The 17,926-nt window shown below is 44.0% G+C and overlaps 1 protein-coding gene across 7 annotated transcripts in view; it reads right to left on the reverse strand.

The window, feature by feature from the left end:
* The window catches only part of ift88 (intraflagellar transport 88 homolog), a 171,149-nt gene that overhangs the window by 90,005 nt on the left and 63,218 nt on the right, over nucleotides 1-17,926 (reverse strand). For all 7 annotated transcript variants that reach the window (XM_068033663.1, XM_068033661.1, XM_068033665.1 and 4 more), the window contains 4 exons: nucleotides 15,801-15,915; nucleotides 12,460-12,691; nucleotides 4,586-4,656; nucleotides 4,006-4,092 (listed from right to left, as the gene is read on the reverse strand). In XM_068033663.1, the coding sequence (XP_067889764.1) occupies nucleotides 4,006-4,092; nucleotides 4,586-4,656; nucleotides 12,460-12,691; nucleotides 15,801-15,915 (505 nt within the window). The remainder of the gene's footprint in view (nucleotides 1-4,005; nucleotides 4,093-4,585; nucleotides 4,657-12,459; nucleotides 12,692-15,800; nucleotides 15,916-17,926) is intronic.

A 17,926-nucleotide genomic window follows, 5' to 3' on the forward strand; every position in this document is an offset into this window, starting at 1 on the left:
GACACATGGCGTTGACACTGATCATCCTCTAGGGCATCTCCATGTTCAATCGCCAGGTTATGCAAGGCACAGGACACGGCAATGATTCCTGAAACCCTCGATGGTGCGTACTGCAGTGATCCACCAGAGCGGTCAAGACACCTAAATCTCATCTTTAGGAGGCCTATAGTTTGCTCGATTGTCACTCTGGTGGCCGCATGGCTCCCGTTGTATTGTTCCTCTGCCTCACCCCTTGGGTTCCTCACTGGTGTCATGAGCCATGTCTTCTGAGGATAACTAACCCCTGTTGCCAAGTATCCATCCCTCCATTCTGTGTGGAGGACTGAAAATTGCAGGCACCTGTGAGTTGTGGAGAATGAAAGAATCATGACAACTACCAGGGTAACGTGCACACACCTGCATGATTCGCTTCCGACGATCACAGAAGAACTGAACGTTCATTGAATGGGATCCCTTGCGGTTCATGAATGCCCCCGACTGTCCAGCTGGTGCTCTAAGGGCCACATGAGTACAGTCTATCACGCCCTGTACCATTGGGAGGCCAGATATAGTGCTGAAGCCTCTGGCTCTCTCAGCCTGACTGGTGTTGTCCGTCTTGAACGTGATGAAATGGTTAGCAGGTTGAAACAATGCATCAGTCACAACCTTTATGCAATGGTGCGCTGTTGATTGTGAGACACCACACAAGTCTGCAGCTGAGGCTTGGAAGGTGCCAGACATGTAGAAGTTAAGAGCTATTGTAACCTTTAGAGCAACTGGCATTGGATGGCCACCGAGACAGTTTGATGCAACATCCAATGCCAGCATCTCACAAAGAGATGTGACAGTCTCCCGTGACAGCCACAGTCTTCTTCTGCACTGGTGTTCTGACAACTGCAGGTAGTTCAGATGCGTTCGGTATGCCCTTACTACTGGGTAGGCACGTCTCCTGACATTTGGTCACTCCCGGGTGACTCTGCGAACTACTCTCCCTCCAGCAGCATGAGGATGCACTGATGCAGCTTGCTGTACGTTCCCCTGACCATTTGTACTTCTGTCACTCATTGAATCATTGTCCTCCTCATCTGATTATCCACCGCCAGAGTGAACAATTCCCATTGTTGAACAGCAGAACAAATGCTTTGACCACAGGTAATAGTTTCCAGCTTTTGTGACTGGCTCACTTCAGGTACTTCCTTTCAGGCAATAACTAATATTAGATGGGTCCCGATCAGCAGTGCATAACATTCAGATTAAACCTTCTGCACAACCTGTAAGTTACACCCCTTCTTAGGACACACAAATAACATCAGCATTAATGAAGTTCAATAAATACATTTTTACCTCCAACTCCCTCATGATTCAATGCCTGCCGCCCTTTTGAACCTGCAGGGTTCCCGACACGCCCCACGACCCAATTAACAGCTGTAAAATCAGATAGGTAGCGTAAAATCTCTGTCATTTGGATTCTGAAGTACCTTAAGTACTTCTCAATTGATGTTAGTCGGGCGGTGAGCACAAACTCGATCGCGCCCGACTTCCCACGCTGGTTAAAGTGCGTCAGCAGGTAATGACGCCGGGGACGCGGCCCGATGTCATCGCACGCCATTTTTCCCTCCACAAGACCCCGACGGGACCCGATTCTTACTGATAAAATTCCAGCCGTTAACTCTGCACCCCTCTCCACAGATGCTGCCAGATCTGCCGAGTGTTTCCAGCACTTTCTGTTTTTATTAAGGATGGCAGGTGGGTCACTGAGGCTGGATGCTCAATCAGAGGGGCTGCAGCCTTGGAAGGATGGCAGCCCACCAGTAGGGGTGGGTGCTGCCACTGCAGGATGGGGACCACAAGGGTGCATCCACATTGAGGCGCCCTCCAAAGAGGTTTGAATTTTTAAAAAATAAAACCCTCCATAGGATGGACGGTGGCTGCAGCTGTGGCTCGTTTATTTCTGCTGCTCTGGTGATGGGGGGGTGAGGTAAGAACAGGAGGCCTCGTGGGCTACCTGACCAGTGGTCGGCAAGCTGCCTTCAGACACCTGCCAGGCTTGGCCCTCAGTGGGGGAGCCTGTCCGCTGCTGGGAAGATCCTGACGGTGTCCCCAGTCAGCGCACAAATAAACAATTAATTGTTCAAATTGGCTACCCGGCGTTGCCGGGCGGGTCGCCTCTGCAGGTGACGACCCGCCTCCGGCAAAATTGCCAGGAGACAGGAACGCATTGGGCTGCTGGCCTGACACCAGGATATCTGAATTTCCTCTCAGTCCCACCTTCAAGCCCACCCCTGCAGAACCGGGAAAATTCCTTTACCTACATGTTAACTAGTTTACAAAATTATGGCCTTTTGACAGAGATTGCCAAATGCTGCTTGGGGTGTTCAGGTAGTTGCCATGCCATTATCTTTCCAAATGCGTTCTGCTTACAGGTCGATAGTACACACACAACTACAGAGACAGGACCAGGACAGGTAATAGGCCTGCCATGTTGAAACAGCTAATGCACACTTTGTGGCCGAGAACAACGTTTGCTCTAAGCTGCACCACCATATGACAACCCAAAAGCTCCTGCACAGGCTACACACAAGACAACCCCTTTAAGTTAATGTGTGGTGCAGCCCTGCAAAAAACTTTAAAGGGACCACACACACTAAACAAATCACCCACGCACTCAGAAATAAAAAAATTAGAGAGTACATTAGCCGAGAGGCTGTGGAAAGGTTAGGAAGCATGGTGACACCACTTTGCAAACATCTTTCATTTATTCATACCCTTCCCATACCCACTTTCTTAATCCTCAAGCTGCTGCATGAGGAACAACATGTTTTATGATCGTACTTCTCGTCAGCAACGTGTCTTAGGGATGTACGATGAATCTTCTTTTATTTTTCTCTTACTAAAAATTCTTCCCAAGATGAAGCAGCTGCAAATGACACCACAGACCCTAGCACACCACACCTGGTTGTGCCAAGCACTTCTTCCCCTAGAACTAGCATAGATACTAGCACCCCAAGAAGTTTAGAGAGTGGATCTAAGGACGGTGCACTGGGCGAATTACATTTCACAAGTAAACAAGACCAAGTGTAGGAAGCAGAAGAGAAAGAAAATCTAGCCAGTTTGTGAGCCACTTCAAGTGAATTGTAAGGACAAAGGATCGGTATTTTGCTAGACAGGAGTTAACGCAGGTGAAAAAACATTTGCAACATCATTGGAGTATGCCAATAGGTAGCCGGCAACTGCTGGCCCATGAGGCTGCTCATCCATCTTACTGACTCACATTGCCTCCTCAAACCAAAATGTCTCAAATTTTAAATCCTCATCCGCAACTTCAAATTCCTCTATAGTCTCATCTCACTTCACTTATGCACTCTTCTCCAACCATATATGCTGCCTTGAACTCTTTGTTACTCTGACTCTGGCTTCTTGGGCACCCATCCCTTCTGTACCCCACCAATGGCAGCAAAGCCTTTAGTCACCTGATTTTTAATTTCTGGAATTTGGTCTCCACCTCTCTATCCTTTAAAAACCTTCTCAAAGCCCATTGCTTTACCATGTTTTTGACCCCCACTCCCAATCTCTTCTTTCTTGGCTTGGCATCTGTTTCTGACATGACTTCTGTAAAGTGCCTCAGGATGCTTTTTAGTTGCAGGTGCAATATAAATGGAATTTGCTAAAACTGAAGTTGTCCTGGGCACAATACACCGGTGTAATAGAACATTACATTATGTGGTTCAAAAGTGCAAATCACCAAAAACTGAAGCTGATCCAGGTTTAAGAAAGGAATATTGGACCTAGACTACACTCACCAACTTCTTGATAGCAGGTTCAAGAATAATATTAACAGAAGCAGGCCTTCTTTGTTGGAGAACACTGCAACTTTTATAATAATGTAATCAATACCTTACAATTTAGAGTAAATACAGGCATAATTATGCTGTCCAGGGCTTTTAAATATAACTTTTCCTTGAAATTATTTGCTTAAGGCAGTCCGTCCAGAGTTGCTGTACTAATCCAAATTAACTCAGTTCCTACCAGTCATATCCAGCAGCAAACGATGCTTCAATCGCAGGTGCTATCAACTTAGCTGCTGTCATAATAAATCTCTCTGCCATTGCTTTCCTGCAGAATTAAACATATATAGAATATAGCTAGTTATATTTGTCTTTATAATAGAACCTTTAACACAGTTGTAGCATACTCCAAAATGGTTGCCAACAGGTTTTCCTAAATTTTATATCTAATTTCCTCTAAAAGCAGGCCGATGAAAAAAATATTTAATGGTAAGAATTTGATATTTGAAAAGATCCGCTTCTCTGCATTCCTACAAAAAAATTCATCTATATAATTCCTGTACAGGAATATGATATTAGTATAGAAATATTCGTAAAATCAATATCGGTAACTTGGACTGTGATTTGCTTTCTAAGAAATAGCAAGTAGCTGAGAAATATGGTTATTAGCATAAGGAACAAGTGACTTAAAAAAACATTAAACTGTCATTCTTGTCATTGGTTGTCTGGAGTTTAACTAGTAACAGAGATAACTTGCTGCTCCAGAGGTACAAATTAGAAAAAGTAGCATGTTAGTTTTCAAAACAGCAGATGTATGCTACCTTTCTCGCTCCACTTGTCTGAGTGGGTCATTCTTGATGGCTTCAATCACCAGATTCATATGTGGATCATCCTAAAAAATTTAAAAATGGTTTCCAATGAGACAAGTTGACTTTGAAACAAAATGATTACACTACATAACTGCATGCTTATCAGAGTAAAAATGGTTGTCAGAAAAATGTCAACCATAATAAGTTTTTACAATAAGTCAGTGGACGCTTTATCATTAAGTCTGTCCTTGTAAGTACAAAAAAAAATCAGCAAATAAAACATCCCCCACAACATTCAGGTTGCTTCCATGAGTCACTATAACTCAGTTTTAATGATCTTACTCCTCTCCTGGATTTGACGTATGGAATCAAATTCTACAAGAAAGAAAGATGGTGGCCTAAAGCAATGTAGAATAAAGGTAGTCTGTTTAATGTGTTGTTATAAGAAACTGTATCAGCAATGGGGAATTCCTGATTTTACAACAGTGCTCTCAGATCAGAAATTCATACTGGTTGCCGAAGAAGGCAGCAACAGCAAAAGCTGGAGTTGGATGCTATGGTAAAGAGCATATCAGGGGAAGAGATTGTCTGTATAGGTGGGAGAAAAGAAAAGCATGTCTGTGAACTGGATTGAAATTAGAGTTTTTCCATATGAACAGAAGGAAGCAAAAAGAATGTTTTGGAACTGCTGAGTGCTAAAGAAAAACAGCATCCTTGCATATTCAAGAGAAGCAATGTGTCTCTGTCAAGAGTGTCACTGTGAACTTGGGGAGTGAGAAATATTGTCACTGACCTCTGGCAGGGCTGAACAGCCACAGCGAAGTCACGAGGGAGGGACAGAGAGCAACGGGGAGGTTGCAGAGGGAGGGACAGAGAGCAAAGAGGAGGTTGCGAAGGGAGGGACAGAGAGCCACGGGGTCGAGGAAGGAGGGACAGAGAGCCACGGGGAAGTCATGGAGGGAGGGACAGAGAGCCACTGGGAAGCTAGGGGAGGGACAGAGCCATAGGGAAGTCGGGGGAGGGACAGAGAGCCAAAGGGAAGTCGGGGAGGGAGGGACAGAGAGCCACGGGGAAGTCATGGAGAGAGGGACAGAGAGCCACAGGGAAGTTGGTGGAGGGACAGAGAGCCATGGGGAAGTCATGGAGAAAGGAACAGAGAGCCACAGGGAAGTTGGGGGAGGGACAGAGAGCCACGGGGAAGTCAAGGGAGGGACAGAGAGCCACGGGGAAGTCGGGGGAGGGACAGAGAGCCATAGGGAAGTCGGGGGAGGGACAGAGAGCCATAGGGAAGTTGGGGCAGGGACAAAGAGCCATGGGGAAGTCAGGGGAGGGACAGAGAGCCACGGGGAAGTCGGGGGTGGGACAGAAAGCCACGAGGAAATTGGGGGAGGGACAGAGAGCCACGGGGAAGTTGGGTGAGGGCCAGAGAGCCATGGGGAAGTCGGGGGAGCGACAGAGAGTCACGGGAAAGCCGCGGAGGGAGAGATAGCCACGGGGAAGTCACGGAGGGAGAGATGGCCATGGGAAGTCACAGAGGGAGAGTCACTGGGAAGTCAGGGAGGGAGAGTCACTGGGAAGTCGGGGAGAAGTGCATACATCACTCAGGATTGCAGGATCATGTCAGTCAATAATTCTAAACTTGGCACACACAGAACTCAAATTAAGTTATATCAAATGAGCAGTAAGGGCATGCCTTGTAACATAAATACAATGATCTATGAAACAAATGCACTTAAACTGCTGGGAAGCACTGGGAAGTCAGGGAGAGTCTCTGGGAAGTCAAGGAGGGAGTGTCACTGGGAAGTCGGGGAGAGACAGTCACTGGGAAGTCGGGAATATGCACAATGCACAGATCTAACAGCACCCTAATATCATTAAATACCACATCTTAGATGTACACTAGTCTTTCCATCAGTAGATTGGGAAGTGATAATAATGTATAAAACAAAATCTTGATCCAAGGGCACCCAAATCAAGCCACATCAAAGATGTAGGATTCGTTGAAATGGACAGTGACAGGGAAGCTACCCCCATAACTGAGAACAATAAAAATACAAGGTGTATTCAATGTGAAAAAAAGAACAAAAAGCAAAGGAAATAAAGTGTACATAAGAACAAGAACAAAGAACAGTACAGCACAGGAACAGGCCATTCGGCCCTCCAAGCCTTCGCCGATCTTGATGCCTGCCTAAACTAACACCTTCTGCACTTCCGGGGCCCATATCCCTCTATTGCCTTCCTATTCATGTATTTGTCAAGATGTCTCTTAAACGTCGCTATCGTATCTGCTTCCACCACCTCCCCTGGCAGCAAGTTCCAGGCACTCACCACCCTCTGTGTAAAAAACTTTCCTCGCACATCCCGTCTAAACTTTGCCCCTCGCACCTTAAACCTATGTCCCCTAGTAACTGACTCTTCCACCCTGGGAAAAAGCTTCTCACTATCCACTCTGTCCATGCCACTTTGGAAACCTCTATCATGTCGCCCCTCCACCTCCGTCGTTCCAGTGAAAACAATCCGAGTTTATCCAACCTCTCCTCATAGCTAATGCCCTCCAGACCAGGCAACATCCTGGTAAACCTCTTCTGTACCCTCTCCAAAGCCTCCACGTCCTTCTGGTAGTGTGGCGACCAGAATTGCACGCAATATTGTAAGTGTGGCCTAACTAAGGTTCTGTACAGCTGCAACATGACTTGCCAATTTTTATACTCTATGCCCCGACCGATGAAGGCAAGCATGCCGTATGCCTTCTTGACTACCTTATCCACCTGTGTTGGCACTTTCAGAGACCTGTGGACCTGTACGCCCAGATCTCTCTGCCTGTCAATACTCCTAAGGGTTCTGCCATTTACTGTATACCTCCCACCTGCATTAGACCTTCCAAAATGCATTACCTCACATTTGTCCGGATTAAACTCCATCTGCCATTTCTCCGCCCAAGTCTCCAACCGATCTATATCCTGCTGTATCCTCTGACAATCCTCATCATTATCCGCAACTCCACCAACCTTTGTGTCGTCCACAAACTTACTAATCAGACCAGCTACATTTTCCTCCAAATCATTTATATATACGACAAACAGCAAAGGTCCCAGCACTGATCCCTGCGGAACACCACTAGTCACATCCCTCCGTTCAGAAAAACACACATCCACTGATACCCTCTGTCTTCTATGACAGAGCCAGTTCTGTATCCATCTTGCCAGCTCACCTCTGATCCCGTGTGACTTCACCTTTTGTATCAGTCTGCCATGCGGGATCTTGTCAAAGGCTTTACTGAAGTCCATATAGATAACATCCACTGCCCTTCCTTCATCAATCATCTTCATCACTTCCTCAAAAAACTCAATCAAATTAGTAAGACACGACCTCCCCTTCACAAAACCATGCTGTCTCTCGCTAATAAGTTCGTTTGTTTCCAAATGGGAGTAAATCCTGTCCCAAATAATCCTCTCTAATAGTTTCCCTACCACTGACGTAAGGCTCACCAGCCTATAATTTCCTGGATTATCCTTGCCACCCTTCATAAACAAAGGAACAACATTGGCTATTCTCCAGTCCTCTGGGACCTCACCTGTAGCCAATGAGGATGCAAAGATTTCTGTCAAGGCCCCAGCAATTTCTTCCCTTGCCTCCCTCAGTATTCTAGGGTAGATCCCATCAGGCCCTGGGGACTTATCTACCTTAATGCTTTGCAAGACACCCAACACCTCCTCCTTTTTGATAATGAGATGACTGAGACTATCTGCACTCCCTTTCCTAGGCTCATCATCCACCAAGTCCTTCTCTTTGGTGAATACTGATGCAAAGTACTCATTTAGCACCTCGCCCATTTCCTCTGGCTCCACACATAGATTCCCATCTCTGTCCTTGAGTGGGCCAACCCTTTCCCTGGTTACCCTCTTGCTCTTTATATGTGTATAAAAAGCCTTGGGATTTTCCTTAATCCCGTTTGCCAATGACTTTTCATGACCCCTTTTAGCCCTCCTAACTCCTTGCTTAAGTTCCTTCCTACTGTCTTTATATTCCTCAAGTGCTTCATCTGTTCCCAGCCTTCCAGCCCTTACAAATGCTTCCTTTTCCTTTTTGACTAGGCTCATAATATCCCGTGTTATCCAAGCTTCCCGAAACTTGCCAAACTTGTCTTTCTTCCTCACAGGAACATGCTGGTACTGGATTCTAATCAACTGACATTTGAAAGACTCCCACATGTCAGATGTTGATTTACCCTCAAACAGCCGCCCCCAATCTAAATCCTTCAGCTCCTGCCTAATATTGTTATAATTAGCCTTCCCCCAATTTAGTACCTTCACCCGAGGACTACTCTTATCCTTATCCACAAGTACCTTAAAACTTATGGAATTATGGTCACTGCTCCCGAAATGCTCCCTTACTGAAACTTCGACCACCTGGCCGGGCTCATTCCCCAATACCAGGTCCAGAACGGCCCCATCCCTAGTTGGACTATCTACATACTGTTTCAAGAAGCCCTCCTGGATGCTCCTCACAAATTCTGCCCCATCCAAGCCCCTAGCACTAAGTGAGTCCCAGTCAATATTGGGGAAGTTGAAATCACCCACCACCACAACCCTGTACCTTTACATCTTTCCAAAATCTGTCTACATATCTGCTCCTCTACCTCCCGCTGGCTGTGGGAGGCCTGTAGTAAACCCCCAATATCGTGACTGCACCCTTCCTATTCCTGAGCTCCACCCATATTGCCTCGCTGCATGACCCCTCTGAGGTGTCCTCCCGCAGTCCAGCTGTGATATTCTCCTTAACCAGTAATGCAACTCCCCCACCCCTTTTACATCCCCCTCTATCCCGCCTGAAGCTTCTAAAGCCTGGAACATTTAGCTGCCAATCCTGCCCTTCCCTCAACCAAGTTTCTGTAATAGCAACAACATCATATTTCCAAGTACTAATCCAAGCTCTAAGTTCATCTGCCTTACCGGTTATACTTCTCGCATTGAAACAAATGCACTTCAGACCACCAGTCCCGCTGTGCTCAGCAACATCTCCCTGCCTGCTCTTCCTCTTAGTCCTACTGGCCTTAGTTACTATGTCCTCCTCATTTATTTCACTAGCTGTCCTACTGCTCTGGTTCCCACCCCCCTGCCACACTAGTTTAAACCCTCCCGAGTAACGCTAGCAAACCTTGCCACCAGGATATTAGCGCCCCTCCAGTTTAGATGCAACCTGTCCTTCTTGTACAGGTCCCATCTGTCCCTGAAGAGATCCCAATGGTCCGGATATCTGAAACCCTCCCTTCTACACCAGCTGCTCAGCCACGTGTTTAGCTGCACTATCTTCCTATTTCTAGCCTCACTGGCACGTGGCACAGGGAGTAATCCAGAGATTACAACCCTAGAGGTCCTGTTTTTTAACTTACTACTTAACTCGCTAAACTCCCCCTGCAGGACCTCATCACTCTTCCTGCCTATGTCATTGGTACCGATGTGTACCACAACCTCTGGCTGTTCACCCTCCCCCTTCAGAATGCCCCCTGTCCGTTCAGAGACATTCTTGACCCTGGCACCAGGGAGGCAACATACCATCCTGGAGTCTCTTTCACGTCCACAGAAGCGCCTATCTGTGCCCCTGACTACAGAGTCCCCTATTACTATTCCTCTTCTGCGCATTGTCCCTCCCTGCTGAACAACAGTGCCAGCCGTGGTGCCACTGCTCTGGCTGCTGCTGTTTTCCCCTGATAGGCCATCCCCCCCAACAGTATCCAAAACGGTATACTTGTTAGAGAGGGGGATAGCCACAGGGGATTCCTGCACTGACTGACTGCCTGCCCCTTCCAGCGGTCACCCATCTATCTGCCTGCACCTTGGGTGTAACCACTTCTCTAAAACTCCTGTCTATGACGCTTTCCGCCAGCTGTATGCTCCTAAGTGCATCCAGTTGCCACTCCAACCGATCCATGCGGTCTGTGAGGAGCTGCAACTGGGTACACTTCCTGCAGATGTAGTCGCCCGGAAGGCTGGAAGCGTCACGGACCTCCCACATCTCACAGGTGAAGCACTTCATCCCTCTGTCATTTCTAGCACTAATTAGTTAATTAATATAAAATAAATAAATACTTATTAAATCCTTACTAAATTATGATACACTTAACTATATGGTCCCTAGTGCTAGATTTCTACAATAAATACTAGATTTCTACAATAAATACTGCAATAAATAAAGAAGGAATCTATCAAAGTATGAGCTGATAAAATCTCAGTTGTATAATTTACATCTCTTGGTGGGGAGAGTTGGGAAGAATAAATTTGTTAATAAAACAATCTCAACTGAGATCGCTAAGCCTCATACTGACTTAGGCAAGAGAGATAAACTCACATGGTTCTCTGCTGTTTCTACTGAAATACCCCATATCTACAGTCCACTTATTCATCATCTCAAAGGATATTTAAGGAGGCTGAAAATGGAATGAATAGACAGTCTGCTCAACAGCAACTGGATCCAGGCAAATTATGACAGCAATAGAAAGTACTCTGTCCAATCATCCCATGTTCTGCAGCTCGAGGGCATGAGTCAACGACAAGGGAAAAGAAAATCAGTAAATAAATATGCTCCTTTCTTTTCCTTTGTAACATAAGTAACAGACTGGGTGTAATCAAAATAAACTGCATACATCACTCAGGATTGCAGGATCATGTCAGTCAATAATTCTAAACTTGGCGCACACCAAACTCAAATTAAGTTATATCAAATGAGCAGTAAGGGCATGCCTTGTAATGTAAATACAATGATCTATGAAACAAATGCACTTAAGCAGCTGTCATAAGGAACAGGGTCTCAAAGGATGATCTAATTAATCTAAACAACTGCTTGGCACTATTTAATCAACAGTGCAGACGCTAATAGCCCCCAAAGCAAGACTTCCATAATCAGCAATATGAATTTGTGTCCAAATCCCTCACTGCCACACTTGTCTTCTAGTTTCAGACCGTGTCTATACCTCTCATATATATCAGTAGACAACCTGTGGCATCACTCAGGGCAAGTCAGAGGACATGCTGCATTATAAGGGCAAAAGCACTCAATCATGTAATACAACGGCAGATTTTAAACAACCCTCTACCTGGCGGGAAAGATGCGGGTGAGGGGGTTCCGATAGTAGGAGGGGTTACACAGCATTCCTGATGTGTTCCCACCTTCAACCTCTTAACTTATTGTAGAATAGGCATGGGAGAGGTACCCGCTTCAAGTAGGCATGACTTTACATTGCAAAGTTGTGGCCCGATGTCATCATCAGCACCACAATGGCATTTTAACTTTTAGATTATTATATAGTATACACACACATAGTCATTTAACTCAAATTATCTGACCATTTTTTGAGCACTGCATTCATACTTTTCTGTGTTATGTTGTCTAATTAGAATTACTGGATAATTTGAATTTTTGGTGCAAACAATGACTAAATTATCAACAGTAAATTGTATTGTGTTGACATGACAAATATGTACAAGTACCAGATGATTTTTAAAGCAAATGTAATTTCTTTAAAGTGAACTCCAATACTTTGACAATGACTGATGTTGCTATTGCTTTGTCTGTTTGTCAATAAGAGTTCAAAGAAAAATAGCCTTCCTCCAAGTTACTAGCTTGACATATGTCAATGAAATTACTATTATTGTAGTAACAATCCTTAAAAATAATTAAGAGCAAGTACCTACGGCAGAGCCCACAGAATAAAAGAGGAGACACATACTGTTACAGGCTTTCTTTGTTCTTCCTATTAATTTTGACTTTTATACCAGAAATGAGCTCATATTTTTTTTAAAACCCATACAATACATTCCTAGTAAGTTTACACAGATTAGCAGCATGCAGCTGGGACCTAATTGCCATTTAATTCTTAATTTACTTACATTAGGCGGAATGTATTTGTCATCTTCATCAATACCAAGTGGGACCACTATCAGTTTCTGAAATGCTTTCTTCATCTTTTCACGATCACCAATGGCAAAGTAGCACAGAATGAGGTTAAAACTGGTTTTTAAATTTGGACTTTCACTCATAATGTGCTCAAACGAAGTGATAGCATCAGAGTACTGTCCCATTTTGACAAACACAACACCAATGTTCTGCATTATTTTAATCCTATTTAAAAAGAAAATATATTTTAATAAAAAGGAATAAGCTACGAGCAGCTAACGTTCAGTATTAAATTAGCATTCAGTATTACATTGTCTACCTTACGAAAGCCAAAGAATAAAGATTTTATGCAACAATTTTTTCTGTTATTTGGCTAGAAGATTGTAAATTACATTAAATTACAATTGCTATTCAAAATAGCCTTCAGGAGGTATTAAATTCAGGAAGTTCTCTCAACCCTCCTAACTTTGTTTAAATCATCAGATGTTTCCCAATATCCAGTACTGAATCAGTAGAAATTTCCTCCAACTAAACATTAGGCAGACTTAAGCTATTGGCTTCTGTCCCCACCACAAACTCCATTCTCTGGCCACTAACTTCAGCCCTCTCCCTGATAACTGTCTGAAGCTGAACCAGACTATTCACAACCGGACATGTGTTGTACATGATCCAGCGGTGAGTTTCCAAATGTATATCCACGCCATCACCAAGACTACCTACTTCCACTTCCATTGCATTGCTCAACTCCACTCCTGCCTCAGCTTTTCAGCTGCTGAAACACTCATCCATGCCTTTGTTACCTCTAGACTTGGCTATTCTAACACTCACCTGATCGGCCGCCAATCTTCCACACTTCATTAACTTGAGGTCATCCAAAACTCTGCTGCCCGTATCCAAACTCGTGCAAAATCTTGTTCACCCATCAACCCATGCTTGGCTCCTGGTCTGACAACATGTCAATTTTAAAATTCTCATCCTTATTGTGAACTCCCTCCATGTCCTCGCCCCTCCTTATTTTATTAATTCACGGGATGTGGGTGTCGCTGACAAGACCAGCATTTACTGCCCATCCCTAATTGCTCTAGAGAAGGTGGTAGCAAGCCATCTTTTGAACCACTGCATGTATTGTAGGTACACTCACAGAGCTGTTAGGGAGGGAGTTCCAAGATTTTGACCCAGTGACAGTGAAGGAACTGCAATATAGTTCTAAATCAATATGGTGTGTGGCTTGAAAGTGATAGTGTTCCCATGTATCTGCCACCCTTATTCTTCTAAGTGGTAGAGGTCGCGGGCTTGCAAGGTGCTGTTGAAGGAGCCTTAACGAATTGCTGCAGTGCATAGTGCAATGTTACACTCTGCGCTGGTGGTGGAGGGAGTGATTATTTAACATGGTAGATGGGGTACAGATCAAGCGTGCTGCTTTTTCTTGGATGGTGTCAAGCTGCACTCAGCCAAGCAAGTGGAGAGTCAAGAGGGGAGTTACATGCCATAGAATTACCTGCCTCTGTGGCTCAATGTCCAATTTTATTAGATAATGTTCCTGTGAAGCGCCATGTGGCGTTTTACTACATTAAATGCGCTATATAAATGCAAGTTGTTGTTGTTTAATTGTATTCTACACCATAAACACTATAACAATCCCATGGTCACCAACAAAATGCAGCAGCATCACGTATTCTTACAATAAACACTTCAGTGCAAATTTTCTAGGCCAGTAAGTCCAAAATCTTTAAAAACAAAGACTTAGGGTCTTATTAAAAAGAAAAAAATTGGCACCTCAATTTTATAAAGATACCCAGAAATTCCTAGATACAAAAAAATTCTGGCATGCATTCAGAATGACACAACAAATAAAACCAATGCCGTTTGCTCAGGTTCATCCAACAGACCAGTATCATAACCAGTATCAGACCAGTATCATCAATTCTGATGAAAGGTCACAGACCTGAAACGGTAACTCTGCTTCTCTCTCCACAGATGCTGCCAGACCTACTGAGTATTTCCAGCACTTTCTGTTTTTATTTCAGATTTCCAGCATCTGCAGTATTTTGCTTTTATATTAGACCAATATCATATCCAGCTTATGCCTACTATGTATCCTTTACTTAATCTACTTTCTAAAATCAACTGTAAAGTGAAGTATAGGCTAGATATTCCACTCATTATGGCATCTATGTATATTGTTATTTTCAGTTGTTTTGCTTCTCAATGCATATAAATGCAATTTCTGCTTTCTTGGTCACACTTATGTGCTTTGGCTAAAAGTGATAAGCAATGGGACAGATCTTATACTTGTGCTAACCTCTATTCCAAACAACACTAATGCAAGATGTGTGCAATGTAGGCTAGGAGAACTAACATTTAACATTTGTCAGAAGTGAGAATTTTATCCAACAATAAATTATATTCTTATCACACCTTTAACAGAGAAAAATGTCCCAAGGTGCTTTACAGAGGCATTATCAGACAAAAATGGATGTCAAACCATAGAAGGTATCAGGAGGGCGAAGAAAAGCTTGGTCAAACAGATGGGTTTTAAGGGAGGTGGAGAAGCACAGTGGTTCAAGAGGAAATTTCTGATTGTGGCACCTACATTTCTGAGAATGGTGAATTGGTTCCAAATTCCCCAGTACCTCCAATATAGATTGGCAAGGACAGGAGTGATGGGTGAACAGGTCTGGATGAGATGAAGTGCAAACAATGGGAGGCTGGCCAGAAGAGCATTGGAACAGCTGAGCCTGAAAGCGGCAAGAATGAGAGTTCCAGTAGCAGATGGGCGGAAGCAGAGGTGGAAGCATGTGATGTTACAAAAGGAACAGTTATTGTATTTATATAGAGCGTTTAATGTAGTAAAAACATTCCAAGACGCTTCACAGAAGCATTATCAAAAAAAATTTGACACGGAACCACATAAAGAGATATTAGGTCAGGTCAGAGGTAGGTTTTAAGGAGTGTGAAAGCATCACAAAGTCATACAGATTAGAAGGTACGAGATTTAATCTTAGCTGATCTCAGCCATGGCAACAGTTGGAGGCATTACAATTGTCCTCAGCACCTGGGATTACAAAGAAGAAAAAAATAGGAGACCAGAGTTCCAGGTTCTGATTACTATTCAGTAACCTCTGCTGGAAAGCATATGTGTAGATGTTTGCAGGAGGCAGGGTTAGGCTTAGATGCAATGATCTCCAGTCAATTAAGCTGCCAACACTTACTGACTCAGGGGAAGAGCAGAAGAAATTGTTAAAAACAAAAAGCCATGCTAAACACTTACAACTTTTTTTGTGTGGGTAAGGGCAAGAGGCTGCTTCACCATATTAGTTCTACTAACACGCACCTCATCTCCTTATGGGAACTTGATATCTGATCCAGTGCCATTCGATAAAATTTTATTGCCTTAGGATAATTTCTTTGCTTGAAGTAAATATTTGCCATGTTTACCTTCAGCCGACCTACCGGTAAAAGTAACATTTAAAAAAACTTCTATTAGAGCCCTTATGCAGAAGAAAGAATATTAAAATGTTTAAGTTATAGAAACTTAAAAACAGGAATAAGCTATTCAGCCAGTCATTTGATTACCCATGTCAACTCTTCTTAATCCAAGTGCCAGCCATATCCTTATTTCCCAAGTAAGTATCTAAATGGTTAGCAAATTCTGCTACCTTGGGTCCACAGTGAAAGCCAATCTGTCCCTTGATGCAGTGCTCGATAAACGCATAGGGAAAGCAGCTACCACCTTTGGCCGACACACGAAACATGAAGGGGATAACACCAAGCTGACCCTTTGGAGCGAGCTGATGGTTTATAAGGCCTGTGTTCTCAGCATCTTGTGACTTACAGCTACCAGAAAAAGCTCAATAATTTCCATCTTCGCTGCCTGCTGCGCATTATGGGTATATCCTGGCAGGATAAAATCACAAATGTGGCAGTCCTCTCAAAGATAGAGCTTCCAAGTGTGTTCAGACTAATCAAACAGAGGCAGATTCAGTAGATTGGACACGTCCGCAGGATGGAAGACAGTCGCATACCCAAGGACCTTCTGTCTAGGGCCAGATGACCAGTGGGGTGCCAAAGCTCCGCTTCAAGGATGCTAGGCAGCGTGACATGAAGGCCCTAAATGTTGACTATTGCACCTGGGAGTCACTAGCTGGCAAAAGAGGGAAATGGTGACACATCCTGCGGACTGGTGTGCATTTTCACGACAACCAATTGCTACAGCAGCTTGGCAACAAGCACCAACATCAAAAACAACAACTCACAGCATCACTTGGCAGCTTCCCGTGCAGCACTTGTGGCAGAACCTGCCTCTCAAGTATCGGCCTTCACAGTCATTAGCAAAGGTGCACCAAAAGAAAACACCCCACCTAAATGGATTGTTTGCTGCATGTCCACGATCTTTTGTAGATGGAAGGATGCCAGCCATATCTATCTCCTTTTAAACATATCAATTGATAATGCAACTGTGGTCTTCTAGGTAGTGTATTTTCTAGGTATTTTCATAATCTTCATTTGAATATTTGTTTTCTGGATTCATTTTAAACCATTTTAGTACAAATTCTAAGATCATGTATTCTTTTTCTAGATTCACTTACCAGAAGGAACATAGTTTCCTACCTATCCTGTCAATTCCCTTCACTTTTTAAAATCTCAGTCAGATCACCCCTCAACTTCCTCCTTTCCAGGGAATGCAACCCAAGTTTACCCATAGCCAAGACCTTTCGTACTAGATATCAAGCCCGTGAATGGTTGCTTGACTTTAGCTTTCCATCATTTGTATTAATCACCTGGATGCAGAAATAAAGAGTTGTATATCCAAGTTTGCAGATGACACTAAGTTAGGAGACTCAGCAATCTGTGTAGATGGGAACAGAAGGTTACAATGGGACATAGATTAAATGAGTGGGCAAAACTGTGACAGAAGGAGTTCATTGTGGGAAGGGTGACGTTATCCACTTTGGATCTGAGGAAGATAAATTAGAATAATTACTTAATGTTGAGAGACTAGGAGCTGTGGAACAAATGGATTTAGGTGTAATTGCTAACAGCATTTTCCAGTGGGGATCCACAGGGCTCATTACTAGGTCCCTTGCTTTTTGGGGAGTGGTTAGGATCTGGAATGCACTACCTGAGAGTGTGGTGGAGGCAGATGCAAGTAAGGCCTTCAAAAGAGAACTGGTCTGAAGAGAAAAATTTGCAAGGTTATGGGGAAAAGGCAGGGGAGTGGGACTACGTGAGTTGCTCTTGCAGAGAGCCGGCACAGACTCAACAGGCTGAGTGGCCTCTTCTGTGCTGTAACCAGTCTATGGTTCTATAACAATGATTTGGACTTGAATGCAGGGAGGTATGATTAAGAAGTTTGCAGACGATACAGAAATTGGCCGTGTGGTTGATGATGAAGAAGAAAGCTGCAGACTGCAGGAAAATATCAGCAGACTAGTCAAGTGGGTGGAACAGTGGTAAATG

The sequence above is a fragment of the Heterodontus francisci genome, chromosome 6, assembly GCF_036365525.1.
Source record: "Heterodontus francisci isolate sHetFra1 chromosome 6, sHetFra1.hap1, whole genome shotgun sequence".
In the NCBI taxonomy this organism is placed as follows: Eukaryota; Metazoa; Chordata; class Chondrichthyes; order Heterodontiformes; family Heterodontidae; genus Heterodontus; species Heterodontus francisci.